At 44.0% G+C, this 15962-nt stretch overlaps 1 protein-coding gene across 1 annotated transcript; it reads left to right on the forward strand.

The window, feature by feature from the left end:
* The first annotated feature begins 4345 nt into the window (after nt 1-4345).
* Nucleotides 4346-14789, forward strand: LOC127056608 (G-protein coupled receptor 83-like). Its single transcript, XM_050964681.1, has 4 exons — nt 4346-5175; nt 7167-7292; nt 10628-10761; nt 11521-14789. Exons 1-4 carry the CDS (start codon nt 4795-4797, stop codon nt 12149-12151), a joined length of 1272 nt encoding a protein of 423 aa, XP_050820638.1. The 5' UTR covers nt 4346-4794; the 3' UTR covers nt 12152-14789.
* Nucleotides 14790-15962: the final 1173 nt, after the last annotated feature.

The raw sequence follows: 15962 nt of genomic DNA on the forward strand, positions 1-15962 counted from the left end.
ATCATGCCACCTGTCCCTACCCCCAGAGCCTCCTGTCCTCATTCTTACGTCACTCCTACAGTGTGTTCCAATATCACCAAGTGGAAACTAGAGTGCCTGGGGCTGAGGGATATTAAAATCCTCTCTCTCTCATTTGCTGCTTGCTGAGTCCAAGGACTAATGTCAGAAACTGGGATGGAGATGGTCAGGCCTAATAGTCAGAGCTGGAATTAGGAGTCCAGGGCATGGATGGAGCAAGGCTGGAGCAGGACTAGGAGCAGGGCAGCTGAAAGAGTAGGGCTGGAGTGGGCTAAGGCCTTGGGAGCCTGTTGCTGCCATCAGGAAGGACAGAGTTTCAAGCCTTGGAGTGACATTGAGCAGACTGAGCTGCTGTTTGTTCCACCTATGAGGCTTATATAACTGGTCTGGAAGTCATATGACCAGTTCCTGGCTTATGGATTGGCTGGAGCCTAGCCTAGCACAGGAGTGGGAGAAAGAGGAGGTTCAGTTTAGCCCATTGCTACTCCTGCTACTCCAGGAATAGTGGGAATCTCAAGGTCAGCCTTCTTCCACCTTTCCTAAGCTCCACACTGCTGCTGCAGCTCTGGCAGGGACCAGTCTCTCTTCCCTTCTTGGTGCTCAGGCAGTGGGAAGATGTTAAGAATCTGCTCCTGCGGGGTAGCTGTGCGGGCATGCACTCATACCCCCACTCATGTTGTCTGTCACAGAGAAACCTTCCAGTCTCAAAGGGAAATAAAAATATTAACAGTATTGTTCAGTTCCAAATTGTATATAGCTCTGTACTCCAGCCCTTTGTAGAATCACTGTCTGGCAAATAAGAATCAGGATCTTTTTTAGTTGGTCTACTCCTCCCCCTCCACATAACAGGTCCCTGTTAACACAGAGGAACTTTCCAGTCAAGGGATCAAAACTGAAGAGCTTCTCTGATAGCAAGGAAGGGGGCTGTGCAATTCAGAACTTTGTACAGATAAAGTTCTACCTCCTTGTCTTCCCCTCCTTGAACCTGCTTTGTCCCTCCTCAATGAATTCCCCACGTGACACCACCTCTTCTCTTTCACCACCAATGAAAATCTCTTCTTGAAATACGATCTTCTTGGTGTTTGTAATGCTGTCTTTCTAGATTCTCCTCCTTCTCTCTAATTGCTCTTTTAGTGTTTCATTTGGTGGGTCCTCCTCATCCCCTCTCCAGCCTTCCTAAGGGGGCCACAAGCATTCAGCCTTGGCCTGGCTCCTTCTCCCCTTTACAGACTATCATTGGAGGAGCTTATTCAAAAACACCCTTTTGACTATCATCTTTATGCTCATTACTTCCAGATCTGCCTCTCTTCTCCAGACCTCTTTCCATCTGTCCAAACTAAAATCTTGCCCTGCCTTTTGAACATCTCCTCATGAATGTCCTGCCGTCATCTTAAGGTCTTCACAGGGCCAGCGCAACCCATTAGGCGACCTAGGCTGTCGTCTAGGGCACTAACATCTGCAGGGCGGTGACCGCGGCGGCCGGACCTTCCGCTGCCTCTGTCGGGGCCAGCATTTTGGGGGCGGGACCTTCCACCACCTAGGGCGGCAAAAAAGCTGGCGGCGTTTCTGGGTTTTCATGGCAATAGTGAACTAGTAATCTTTCCCCTCAAATCAATCCCACCTTGCTCAGTCACTGTGGCCAACATCACCATTTTCCTTGTTATTCCATCCATAATCTAGGTGTTATCTTTGAGTCGGCCGTCTCTCTAGACCCAAACATCCAGACCATGTCTAAATCTTGCCACTTCTTCCTACACAACCTCTCTAATATTCTGTCTTGGCTCTCAGTCCACACAGCTAAAACCATCTTGTGTTTCGATAAATGCCACCTCTTCTGGCCTTAACAAATACAAGCTTGTCCACTTCAAGTCCATTTAAAATGTTGCTGTTAAGATCATCTTGGTTCATCACTCTGACTACATCACTCACCACACTTTTGCATATCTCACCCTGGATCCCTTTCTCCACCACATCAGAAACAAGCTATGGTACTTTAATAATCTTCACAGTTCAGCTTCATCTTACCTATAAACTCGAATATGTGTCAGCTTCCACCTCCGCTCTGCCAACCATGCCAGCCAGCCTTCATCACCTATTAGTCATTTTTCCTCACAATCACTTTCATGCTGCTCTTTAATGCTTCGGAGAAGCATCTCATGAAATCTGTCCCCTACCCTCCTTCAGATCCTTCAAAACTCCTCTTTGCTGGGATGCCTACAAAGCACTCGAGGACAGCTAGGCAGGGGACCTGCTGTGACTACTGTCTGTTTTACTCAACATGACGGATTTACTGCTACCTCGTCCTCTCCCCTGCTTGTTTGCTGTATCTCTCATCATAGGCCTAGACTGTAAACTCTTTGGGGGTGGGGGCTTTTCTCCTTAATTACTGTGTGTAGGGTCTCTAGCAGAGGGGCCTGACTCTTGGCTGGGGCCTCTAGGCTCTATCATAATATTAATGAGAATATAATAAAAAATACAACTATACCCCCTGTCAGGTGTCTCTTTCCCACTTTGAACTTTAGTGTCCAGAAAGTGGGGACCTGCTTATTCCCTTCTAAGCTTAATTCCTAGCTTAGATCTTATCACGCTGCCACTAACCCAAAATATAGTGTTTGGGTACACTCTCTGTCCCCCAAAACCTTTCCTGGGGAACCCAAGACCCAAATCCCCTGGGTCTCAAAACAAAGGGAAATAAACCATTCCCCCTTCCTTTCTTCCTCCTAGATTCCCCCCCCTCGGGTTACACTGGGAGCTCACTGTGATTTAAACTCCTTGAATTTTAAAACAGAGAGGAAATTCACCTTCTCCCCCCCTTCTTTCCCCCTCCCAGACTCTCCCTGAGAGAGAGATAGTGATCCTAATACAGAGAGAAATTAACCTTTCCCTCCTCCTTTTCTCCTTCCCTCCCCCCCCACTAATTCCTGGTGAGTCCAGACCCCGTCCCCTGGGGTCTTACTCAAGAATAAAAAATCAATCAGGTTCTTAAAAGAAAAGCTTTTAATTAAAGAAAGAAAAAAGTAAAAATTATCTCTGTAAAATCAAGATGGAAAATGTTACAGGGTCTTTCAGCTTCACCTAGACCAGAGGGCTCCCCCTCCCAGCCTAAGTATACAAGTTACAGCAGAGTTAAAATCCGTCCAGCAAAATATAAATTTGCAATAAAGAAAACAAACAAATGCCTAATCCACCTGCTATCTAGTACTTACAGTATTGAATAGAAGAGACTTTTTCAGAAAGATTCGAGAGCTTGTCCCTAGAGAGAACAAAGAAAAAACCCAAAAAGCACAAACAAAGGCTTCCCTCCACCAAGATTTGAAAGTATCTTGTCTCCCGATTGGTCCTTTGGTCAGGTGTCAGCCAGGTTCACTGAGCTTGTTAACCCTTTACAGGTAAAAGAGACATTAACCCTTAACTATCTGTTTATGACACCCCCCTTGCCATTTGGGGCAGGGGCTTTTGAGAATCAGTATCCACAGAGCCAGCAGCACAGAGTAGGTCCCTGGGGAAATGAAACTGCACTTGCCTGCCTAACCTGTGTGCTTGAGGGGGTAGTCTGGGGAAGAGAAGAGAAGGAACTGGGAGGTTACAAACCTAAACTGACATGCCTACACGACCAACTCCACAGCCAGAATAGTCTCTATGGCTAGAGCCGTCTTGACATGTACACTTAGCCTATAGTGACCAGACAGCAAGTGTGAAAAATCAGGACAGGGAGTGGGGGGTAATAAGTGTCTATATAAGAAAAAAGCCTCAAATATCAGGATTGTCCCTATAAAATTGGGACATCTGGTCACCCTAACTTAGCCCTACTGTGTGTCCAGGGTTGGATGGGGGGCGGGGGAGGAGGGGGTCGGTTTTTGTTTCTTTCCCGGGAGACAAAAAAGACAAATCAGGATTTTCCCCCTATTTTCGGTCGGCCCCGTTCAGGTTCTTACTCCGTGCTCGGCAGGCACAGGGGCAGTCCCGAGGGGGCCCGGGGATTAACCTGGAGGCTGTCCGGAGCCAGAGCGCTTCTCCGGGTCTGCGAAAGGACTGGGCTTAGCCGGGCGAGCGGCTTCCCCTCCCGCAGCGGTGGGTAGCGACGGCGGGGCTGTGTCTGTTGGGGCGCCGGGGGGGGGGGGGAATTAAAAACACCCGCTGCAGCCACTTTGCAACTCTACAGTTGTCGCACTCCCCCACGGCCGTCTCTGGGGCTGTAAAACCCGCCTCAGCGGCAAGTCGGGAGAGAGAGAGAGAGAGAGAGAGAGAGAGAGAGAGACCGACCCCATTGGCTCTCGCACGTGCAGCATGTCATCCAGCCTGCTGCATATAACAGGAAAAGCGGGGACCGATCAGCCCCACGCCATGCCCGCCGCTTCCAGCGTGGAGCGGAGCGATGCTGGCAGGGACTGAGAGCAGCGGGAAGGGCTGTACTGGCCCCTGGGATCGGACGAGGTCTGGGGGGGTGGGGTCCTTCTCCAGGGCAGACATTGCACCCAAGAAGAAGTTTGGGAGACTGAAATGTGACAGGCTAAAGGACGAGGCGGAAAGGCAAGGGAGCAAGCTGCCGGGGCGGTTTGTGGGGAAGCAGCAGAAAAGCTCCCCAAAGGAGCGAAGCAGCCAAGCAGGAGGCAGAAGCCCGGAGCCGAAGTGACTGAGAGTTGGCCTGGCTTGCCGCGGTTAAACGAGCCTCAGCATGCAAGCCGGGCTCTCCCCCCGGCTCCCACCTCCGAGCTGCCCTGCCTAGCGGAGGAGAATCGCTCCACTCCCCGGGAACTTCGCCGCTGCTTCGAAGCCATGAGCAGCCACGTGTGGTTCCCCTTGCAGTACATCTCCAAACCCTACCGCCGGGCACAGGCCCGCAATGGCTCCGACTTCTTCTCTGCCCTCTACGGCTTCCCCAACCGATCCTCCTTCTTCCACGGCGACATGGACCTGGACGACCTGGGGGACTTTGACAGGGGCACCCGGTACGAAGGGGAGTCCCAGAGCCGGACGGTGAAGGCGCTGCTCATCGTGGCCTATTCGGTGATCATCGGCATCTCGCTCTTCGGCAATATCCTGGTCTGCCACGTGGTGATCAAGAATAAGAGGATGCATTCGGCTACCAGCCTCTTCATCGTCAACCTGGCCATGGCGGACATCATGATCACCCTCCTGAACACACCCTTCACCCTGGTAAGCGGCGCCCGCACCAGCTCCCCGGCTCTCACTGCCTGGGGGAGCAACGCTCTGCCTTGGCCGCTGCCCCCTGCCGCCCCGCCGGCACCTTCCCGGGAACACGCTGCCCGCTCCGCGTGCTCTCGGCCGGCCCCAGCAGGCAGCAGCGCTGCGACGGGAGAGAGCCACAGAGAGCTTAATAGCGAGGGGATCGGACGGTGACTTCTGAGAGTTAACTTGGAAAGCGAGTCCTAGTCCTGCCCCGCATCCTTTACTGTCAGGTTTGCACAATGTGTGTGTGTGTGAGAGAGAGAGAGATTGTGTGTCAGGGCTCTGGGAGGGGTGTGTGGATTCATTGTGTTTGTGATTGTGTGTCTGTGGCGGGGATGAGGGGTATGCAATCAGTGCCTGAACAGAGACCACTTCTTTTTTTCCGCTCTACCTCACCTTCTGCATTCCTAGGGAATACAAAATAAATATCCCTGCATTGCCTGCTCAAGTAGGGACCATGCTTAGCTCCTCCACCTCGTCCCTCTCCCTAGGCCACGCAGGAATCTGTCCACCTCGTCCTGCTACACAGTCTCTCTCTCCCTTTTTCCTGCTGGAGCGAGCAGGGCTTGGCAGTCCATGCACCCCAAGCAAAGTGGATAAAGCTGTGGAGTGTGAACCTGACTTTCTGGCAGGATTCAGGGGGAGACACAGGTGTCTTACTCCTATTGTTCGTCTGAGGATGAAGAAGAGGGGAAGGCTTTGCACTGTGAAGTACACCCAGTTTTCTGTGGAAACTGAATAAGCAGTGTCTGTCCTTGTTAAGGTCCCTAAGAAACAGGTTGATTTCAAAGGGAATGGCCGCGTGTGTGCTGAGTTGGGGCCACTTCACACACTCTGTGTAGGCTTCCCATGCTGGGGGAATATGACCCCTGAACTCCTGGGTTTGGGTGATTGGATTTATTAGCTCTGGGATTAGCTTGCCTTTGTCTTCATAATGAGACCTGGAAAGAAAAGAATAGAATGAGATGGAAGAGTTAAAGTCCCATCTAGTCTACTGCGTGCTAATGCATAATTTTCCCTTCTGTATATTCTGGAAGGCTTTGTCTAGTCTTTTTTAAATATCCTAGATAATAAAGCTTCCCCCTTTCCCCTGAGAGACTTTCCAGTCTAGTAATCTCACCATCAAAAAAACTTCCCCAGTGTTCAGTCTGAACTTTAAAAAAAAGTAGGACAACTAGGATGAAAATGTAAACTCTGTAGGGGAAGAATGGTGCCTTCTTTCATGTTTGTACAGCACCTAGCACATTTGGGGCATTGCTGGAAACAAGTAATAATTACAATTACCCTCCCCCACAAAAAAAATCCTTACATTGACTTTGCGCCAGGCTTGAAGCAGCATAGGATTGTTATAGTGTGAATGTCACAGTTGTTGCTCAAACACTAACAAATAAAACCTCATTGGGAATAATAGGAGGATTCATGCACTACTTTCCATGACAGTTTGTGATGCTCCGAGGAGATCATTCTCAAAACACCCACATCCCACTAACATCAGTGTGATTAGACATAGCATCCACATGCTGCATAAAATAATCCACGATAAGAAGTGCGATGTTAAAATCCATGAGGAAGGCAATCAGTGTTATAGTGTTATCTGGTTTCTCAACTCAGAGGGCCCAGTTCTCTTCTTGATTACAATAGTATAACTCCAGTGACTTCACACATGTATCCACAGCAGGCCCCCCACCCCCCACAGAGCTGTGACAGATTTGTTTGTTTGCTATTTCTGCACTCTCCTTCTTATCCCGTTGTGCCCTCAGCTTACCTTTCTGCAAAAATGGGTATGGTACATCAACAGCACTTTATAAATATATTAACTATTTAATTCTCACAATAACCCTGGAAGGCAAGTTTTAGTATCCTTGTTTTGCATCCACCATCTGATTTTACCAATGATGCCTATTGTTTTAATCTACATTTGGCATGGCCTATGTGTTCAAATATTGTTTGTTCTTCAGGTGCGATTTGTAAGCAGTACCTGGGTTTTCGGAAAGCTGATGTGTCACATAAGCCGGTTTGTCCAGTACTGCTCTGTCCATGTTTCTGTGCTTACCCTTGCAGCCATTGCACTGGATCGACATCAGGTATGCATCACATAACCCTGAATTTAAACTCTAGCAAATGTAGGGATACTTTAGAGAAAACAATCAGTATTCAACCTGTTAAAGCTCAGCATCTTGTGCCCTGTGATTTCATGAGCATCTCAGCTTTTATCTTTTAAAAAAAAAAAAGAAAAAAAGTTCTAGGCATTAAGGTTTTGGAGAAAAGCTTGAAAACATGACCCGAGGGTGACCTGAAGGATGAAAACCTAGAAAGCAAATACAAATAATTAAAAAAAAAATTAAAAAATTGCATGGTCTTTAAGCCACTCATGACATTTTGTGGCCCAACTCATGATTTTTGGGTGCGTAGAGTTGGCAACATGCAGGACTGTACCATTTTCCTGTACAAAGAGAAAAAAGAACAGGAGTACTTGTGGCACCTTAGAGACTAACATTTATTTGAGCATAAGTTTTCGTGGGCTACAGCCCACTTTATCAGATGCATAGAATTTTCCGGTATATTCAGCTGAAGTTGGACCCATTTTTTCCCCTACAAAGTTGTTCCCTGCAAATAGTGAAAGGGAAAAAAACCTCTACAGTTTTGTTGCATCAGATAACTTCAGTTCATACCTACTCCTTTCCATAGATGATAATATAATTTAGCCTTTGACTGGATCCAGATTATTGTTTCTGACTCTAACGATTGTGCACTAGGATATAAAATTGCATAAGAGTGCACTCCGGTGTGGGTTGCCATTGTTTTTAGCACAGCTGGAATTAATATTAACAGCTATTACTGACAAGGAATTTCACTCAACAAATGTTACAGTTAGACGAAGTTCCAAAAGAATGACGAACCCCACTAAGTGCTCAGATTGTCAGTTGTGTATGCCAGCTGCTGTGAGAAAATGAAAGCAATTGCTGGTAAATGTTTTTTTTTTTAAACTGCTAATGTTTAATAAATTTCCCTATTGGGTCACCAGACGTTCCAGCGCTATAATACTCAAGAGCAAAGCATTGCATTTCACAAGAAAGGTGTTTAGAAATACCATATTTTACATATTGCATGATCAAAGATTGCAAATGGTTGGGGAAATAAGAACCAGAGCCTTAGTTTGACTGCTGAGCTTTGCTCACAATTCATAAATATTATTTTAACTAAGGGAGAACATGATAACTTCCTCTAATATTGGCAGGATTTAAATAGCTCAGGAGTGAAATTGTTTTAACAAAAGTCCAGTGAGACATATCTAGGAGTAAGGGGATGCAACGGAGCAACGAAAAGTCACTTCCTGAAATGAATTTATTTTCTAATCCTGGGATGTATCAGAGTGTGAAGCAGATGCTCAAAAGAAGTAATGGGAGCCCTATTATCACTTGGGACTTTGATAATTGGAAAAAGCACTCAAGAAAATAGTACAGGGAAGAAACCTTCAGTAGCAAAGAGACGGTTGGGATGATTTAAATAGGTGTTTTTCATTGTCAGTGGTCAACATAATAATCTATGCATTGTGTTGCTCAAAGGTCATCACTGCTGGTCTCTGAAGCTGTGTTTGTGGGTGGCACCCAGTGTGTTTCTCCACGTTGCAAGCTGTTCCAGTAATTTGTATTTATATAGAACTTTACATTTCCAGGCACTGTACACCCTAAATATCCTTCTCCAAAGCCCTGTGAAGCAGGTATCATCATCCCTGCTTCACAAATGGGGAAAAATGAGGCCCAGAGAAGTGAAGCAACTTGCTCTAGGGCCCAGATGGAATCAGTGTCAGAGCTGGGATTATTTACAACCCTGCGCTCAGTCCACAAGATCAGGCCACCTCAGCGCTGGAAGGCTTGTGTCAGTTTTGCTTTCCAGGTCTCTACACAATGCAAAGCTATAATAGCTGTTAGTGCCTGTGTTAGTGCTGCAGCTTTAAGCAGCTTTTTGCCCTGGCCTCCATGTTCAGGAAACGAGCACACAGTTTCAAGCGAGAAACATTTCCTGTAAGTTACCGTTGGTGCTAGGCAAATTTTGTGGTCAGCCATTTCCAGGAAACCCCTCCCCCCGAGGGTGGTAACGAGGCACCTGCAAGTCTCCTAATTAGGAGAAACCTAGCCAAAAAATTGAACACGTCATTACCTTTATAAATTGCCCAGTGTGTATAGAGTGGACAAGGAGAAAACGAAAAAAGCTGGACCTTGTAACCGAGCCTGATCAACTCGAGGTCTCCCTCGGCCGCGTGTTTTAAGGAGCCTACCCGATTACCGGTGGTGATGAAACTTTCGTGGTTTGTGTGTGTGAGTATGCCTGGGTGCTGATTTTGCTACTTTTGTTAGCTAACTGAGTCTGTATCGTGTTGTAAGCCGGAGTCTCACGGCAAGCTTTAGTTGTCTTATTGCATTTTGCTTTTATTTAGACGAGTAATTGCATTTATGCTTAATAATAGCACCAATAGCACCCTTACTAACCCCTGGAAGGACCTGAATAACTACTGGGACCTAGAGAGGTACCAGGGTCAGCTTCTGTTTGTAATTGCAGTATTTTTATTATTTGTTCTGGTATTATATTGTAAGCTCAAGTTGTAACTAGTATTGAGTTGTTCCTTATCCTCACCTGTGACCCATTCAATAAACCCTCAATTTTTAACCCCACGACTGATTGTTGGCGTTATCCCCATTGCTACCTTCGGGGCACTTGTCACCCCTCCCAAGGGCATCCAGTGATCGAACCTCCGCCCTATCCCAACGCTCATTACTCGGTAGATAACGGGCACCTTGTGACCATATCGGTGGAGCGAGGGGCGAGAGTAATCAGTAATCAACAATAGCATTTGAAAGAGTAGCAGTCAGGGTGATTTTTAGACCACGATTCTTGTGAGCTTCCTTCAGCAGCAAAAGCAATGAGCAGGAGGGTGGAAAATAAAGCAGCTGTTCCTCACACACACACTGATTTGTGCCACACCATCGCCAACACAGTCTGAGGCCAAACCTAGCTCTGATGTAAATGAAGTAGGCTTCAGTGGGCCAGACACCAAAATTGGTCCCCCCAGTCATCAAATCCGCAAAAATCTCTTTCACATCAACTGAATGCCAATGTGGGCATCATAGTTACATGACCAAGTTACATTACCATCACTTACAGCTAAAGCCTGATCTGTTCCCATAGTAATTGGTGCTGACTTTGTCTGTTGTCTTTGTGAACATGTTTGCTAGCTGCTTCTAAATTCAGCAATGGGGGTGGGAGGGAAGTGTCCGATTGCTGATGCGATACATCGCATTCCAGAATTAATCTATGTTTTTGAACAGTCCTGTTATCAGTTCAGAAGGGTTCAGATGGAGTCTTTTTAAAGCCTGCTATGAGAAGATTTAACATGCTCTGAACTATTTGTCCTCCTTAGGTTATAATGCACCCTTTGAAACCCCGGATGTCAATTGCTAAAGGAGGAATTTGCATCATTATAATCTGGGTTATGGCCAGCTGCTTTTCTCTGCCCCATGCCATCTACCAGAATCTAGCAAGATTTGATATTGGGTAAGTGGTATAAACAAGGATGTTTTTTTTAAGGAGCTGCCTCAATTTAACAGCCATAAATTATAAACACACATGTTTATTTTTTTCTGTTAGTAAAAATTACCTGAAAATTGACAACTGGAAAAACATTTAGTTCAAGCAGCATGTTTCCACTTTGAGTTTCTCTCCAATGTTCAATGAAAATCAAAGGAGTCACTTTTATCAGAGGGGTAGCCGTGTTAGTCTGGATCTGTAAACGCAGCAAAGAGTCCTGTGGCACCTTATAGACTAACAGACGTATTGGAACATGAGCTTTCATGGGTGAACACATGCATCCGACAAAGTGGGTATTCATCCATGAAAGCTCATGCTCCAATACGTCTGTTAGTCTATAAGGTGCCACAGGATTCTTTGCTGCTTTTGTCTTTGTTAGTCAGTTCCATCTTCATTTTCTCAGTGCAGCAGACACTGTAGAGGGAGGTTCATTTTAACTATTTCCGTTAGAATTGACAGATGTAAATTGTAATAGGGTTTTTGTTTTTCCATGAAGCTTTAATAAAATATATTTTTTTAAAGTAAGTAAAAATCTACATTTGGGGCCAAATTTGAGTTGAAGTTGTTCACTTAAAGAGGCCCTAATTCATGTGTCTGAATGAATTCCTCTTACCTCTTTACCATATGTGCCCAGCTATTTTATAGGTATTTTATAAGAAGCATAACCCCTTTATACTACATGCTTATGATTGTGGAATTGATGGGTTTTCTCCTTTTGTGCTCCAGGAACAGAACTATACGAATGGTCTGTCTCCCCAGCTTCCCTCCTCCTGCTGATCTCTTCTGGAAGTACCTGGACTTGACTACTTTTGTACTCTTATATGTCCTGCCCTTGCTTGTGATCTCTATCACGTACACAATGGTAGCCAAGAAGCTCTGGCTGAGGAATGCCATTGGAGACATCACCATGGAGCAATACTTTGCCCATCAGCGGAAGAAGAAGATGACACTGAAGATGTTGATGGTGGTGGTGGTGGTTTTTGCTGTCTGCTGGTTCCCACTGAACTGCTACCTGGTGCTCATCTCCAGCAGGGCCATCCACAGCAACAATGCTCTGTACTTTGCTTTCCACTGGTTTGCCATGAGCAGCACCTGCTACAACCCCTTCATTTACTGCTGGCTCAATGAGAGCTTCCGCTCTGAGCTCAAGTCCCTGTTGTGTGTGTGCCGGCAAAAGAATGCACACGCCCTGCAGAGCCACGCCCTGCAGTCCATCTCTCCTCCTTTCAGGTATGCCTGGGCTGAGAATTGTCATTATAAAAGGGGCAGCTGCTCTCAGAAAGCAAGAGCATCTTCCCAAAGAAACTCTGCAAAGACAGACATATCCAGTGTCCAGCCAATTGTGACAGGGAGCTAAGTCACTGAACTGACAGTTAATGGAGCTCCCTAGGTCCTCACTCTAGAAAATTGGATATTAAATTTATTTGTATTAAGTTACAATCACAATCAGGAGCAACTCCACAGACTGGGTAATGGGATATAGAGCCTTTAAACTTAGGAGAAAGATGACCTAATTGCCACTATATACTGTATACTATATACTGGTATATATTATATACTATATACCACATACTGGGGTGACAGTTCATTTTATGGAGAAAATGAACAAACTAAATTCATTTAATACTTTTGATTTATTAATTTATTCAAGACTGATTCGTAACTTTTACAACCACTTTTGGATTTGTGTCCCAGGGACTTTGCCTACTATTTGAATGATAGGCTCATCCAGTATATTATGTTTGTCACTCAAAAAGTAATCTTAAATCAAGACAACTGATTATTCTGAACTGCTCAGTGTAGTGTTTATTCCTTCACCACAGACAATAGTGCTTCTCAATATCATTTAAAATGATCAAATGAGAACACAAGCTAGGTGTATGCAAAATACACCGAGAATAAAACAAATACAGTTCCTTCGGTCATAAAGATTATTAGTAGCTGCAACAAAATACAAATGAAAATTTACCTTGCAATCTCTGATCAAGCAGAAGTGTCTCTGGTGAGGTAATTTACAAGAATTAAGGAACTGATGAAACTGACTCCTATCTATAGTTGCACACAGTTTAATATGTGCTCTCAAGATTAAACACATTTCTGGGTCTCAGTCAAGTACAGGACTTTGTAAAAGGAAATTGTTTAAGAGGATTTTTCAATTTTTCTACACTGCCAGGTTTTTCTATTCTCCACACACAAAAAATATTAATTTTTGTTCAAAAGTTCATAGCATATTTCATTTTATGAGGTCTTTCATGCCTACAACCGCTAAATCGCCTATTTGACTCTAACACAGGTTAGTAGTGAGCCAAAGTCATTGCCTTTCAACAGCTTTTCACTGGCCTATGTGAAATGAGCTGGTGATCTCAGTAAAGCTCCTAATTGACAAGTGTGTCCACAACAGAGAGTCTACCACTGCAATTGGCAATCTTGGCAGATTCAGTGGAGAGCCCAAGGACTGAAAGGGCTATGGAGTCTAAACTCCCTATCTCACCCTTCTAGATTATGGCTGAAGTGCTTTGACCAAGATGTCTGTGAAGAATATGGAGGAATTTACATTTCTGTTATCCAGTTTGTACCTGCTCTTTGGATAAATATCAGACTTTACAGCCTCCAGGGCTATATCAATCTAGCGCTTTTTACCACTATCAATTTGCTAAGGAAACCAAAACGGTGGTTTGTTATTGTCATTAATTGGGGTTTTTCCTAAATCAGATTAAAATTATTTATAGGTATAGCTTTAATCTTTTGATTTTTATAAAGGTGTATCTGAACTATTCATAGCTTGGCTATTAAGCTTCAGAGGTGGGCCTTTCACTGTCTGTCATTCAAATGTCACTTTCCACAATTAGTGACTCTTCCAGCATAGGAAACATGACAACTGCTAGCACTTTGACAGTTGCTGAACAAAGCATGATGCTTTGCAAGAAGCCAGATGGTAACCGCATTTTAAAAAAATAATCATTTTTTTGAATTAAGTGATAAATGTGCAGGTTTTTCATACCTGCTGACAAACAGAAATGGTGGAATTAAATGGTGTTGAAGTCATTCCCAAACTCAGATATGAACTCACGCCTATATAAACCCCCCTCACTAACTTATGCTACAGCACTGGCCCCAAACACTGCAGCTTACACTGGTGATACTATTGTGCTTGTGACTTTTTATAGTGTTTTTTTCATTTAGGGGAGTGTCTGAAAATATAATCAATATATATGGTGTTTCAGAACACTCAGCAGAGCATCTTCAAAGAGAGGTACAGAGATCTAGACAAGTGATGGACGAAATTCATCCTGGTGTATAGAGCTGCAATTTCTACTGAAGTCAGTGGGCGCTATGCCTACTTATGCTGGAGCTGAATTTGGCTCAATAATGGTAAATATCAATGGGCATCATGTGAGCACATCATTTGTAACTTTGAAAAATTACCCCATAAATGAGTGTTATCACTTTTCACTTCCTTACAATAAATCAGCAGTTCTCTCACATCAGTTTTACACTGATGGAACTATTGATTTCAACACTTCCTCTCAGATTACATTGGCATGAGAGGAGAATTAGATTCATATAGACTGAGTTATATTTCTATCTGAAATATGAAAAGAATAATTACATTTCACTTTATTAACCAAAGGCGTAACTGTAATATATATTGAGCCAGATCCTCGGCTGGTGTAACTCAGCATTGTTCCACTGAATTCAATTTATCACAGCCAGTTTATCCCAGCTGAGCATTTGCGCCCACTGTTAAATTGGGTGAAGAATTTTAGAGAGTTTTTTAAAGTGGAAATAAAAGTACTTTGCTAATGAAAAAGACTGGGACTATGTAACCTGGTAATTCACTGGTCATTAGTAAAGAAACCAGGAAACCCAGGAACAACTAGGTTGTGTCATTCATGCCTCTTCTGATCCATTGCCGGTTAGGAGGGCAATTGTAGCTATGGGGAAGGACCAAAAATATACCAGATAAAAGGGAATATTGATTTCATGTTCCTTAAGATATCAAAAGCCCATTATCATTTTTATTACAAATTCCTTTAATAAACTTTCTGTTCCTCTTGTATTATTAATGACGATACTCTGCCTTAACTACTCAGTGCCTTTTCCATCCCACATTTGCACACAGAATATTATACAGGAAGATTTGACCATAGAATTGAAGATAATTCAAGAAATCAAATCTTTTTACAAAGATTAAGTATCTGACACTAAAGCCTTGTATTCACCTAGATGAAAGGTGTGGAAAATAGTGATTTATATGGCCTTTTGTGTGCCTGCTCTCTGAATGAGTAAACTCTCTGACAAGCAGATGTATGTAAACAGAGGACAAATCAGTTTGCACAGGGGATGTAAACAATTTACTCTTTCACTTTAATTTGTTATATATAAGTGGTAGTGTAAACCTGATGTTAATATTAGTTTACACAATTTTACTGGCTGGATTTGCATTGCTGTGTAAATGGCATGTGCCTTTTAACTAGGGGGTTGAAACATTAACACATCCAAGTTGTGTGGTATTAAAAACCAGAGAATGACATTGTTCTGGACACTAGTTTACTGAAACATTTTCATCTCAGTGCTGGGTTCTTTTAAAAATATGGAAAAGCCTCATCTTTTTACACTGGGAAGATTTTGATGTAGTTAATTATGTCAGTTTGCACATCCAGCACAATTGTTTCACCAGACTTCTGTAAAACTGCCGGCAATGATTCCTACATGAGATCCACCTCACTGGGATAAGTGTGAGCTGCGGTGAATCAGGAGAGCAAAGTTTATTACCACACCTTGTTGCATTCAAGTCATTGGGACCCATGAAGTACAGTAACTCCTCATTTAACATTGTAGTTATGTTCTGGAAAAATGTGACTTTAAGCAAAATGATGTTACGCGAATCCAATTTCCCCATAATATTTAATAGAAATGAGGAGGTTAAGTTCTAGGGAAATTTTTTTCACCAGATAAAAGACTATTATACATATACACACACAGTATAATTTTTAAACAAACAATTTAATACAGATACACAGTGATGATGACTGTGAAGCTTGGTTGAAGTGGAGGACTCAGAGGGTAGGATATTTCCCTTACTGCTAAATGATGAACTAGCAATTGGCTGAGCCCTCAAGGGTTAACTCTCTCACTCTACCAGGCAGCAGGAATGGAGGGTGTGA

The sequence above is a fragment of the Gopherus flavomarginatus genome, chromosome 8 (assembly GCF_025201925.1).
Source record: "Gopherus flavomarginatus isolate rGopFla2 chromosome 8, rGopFla2.mat.asm, whole genome shotgun sequence".
Lineage (NCBI taxonomy): Eukaryota > Metazoa > Chordata > Testudines > Testudinidae > Gopherus > Gopherus flavomarginatus.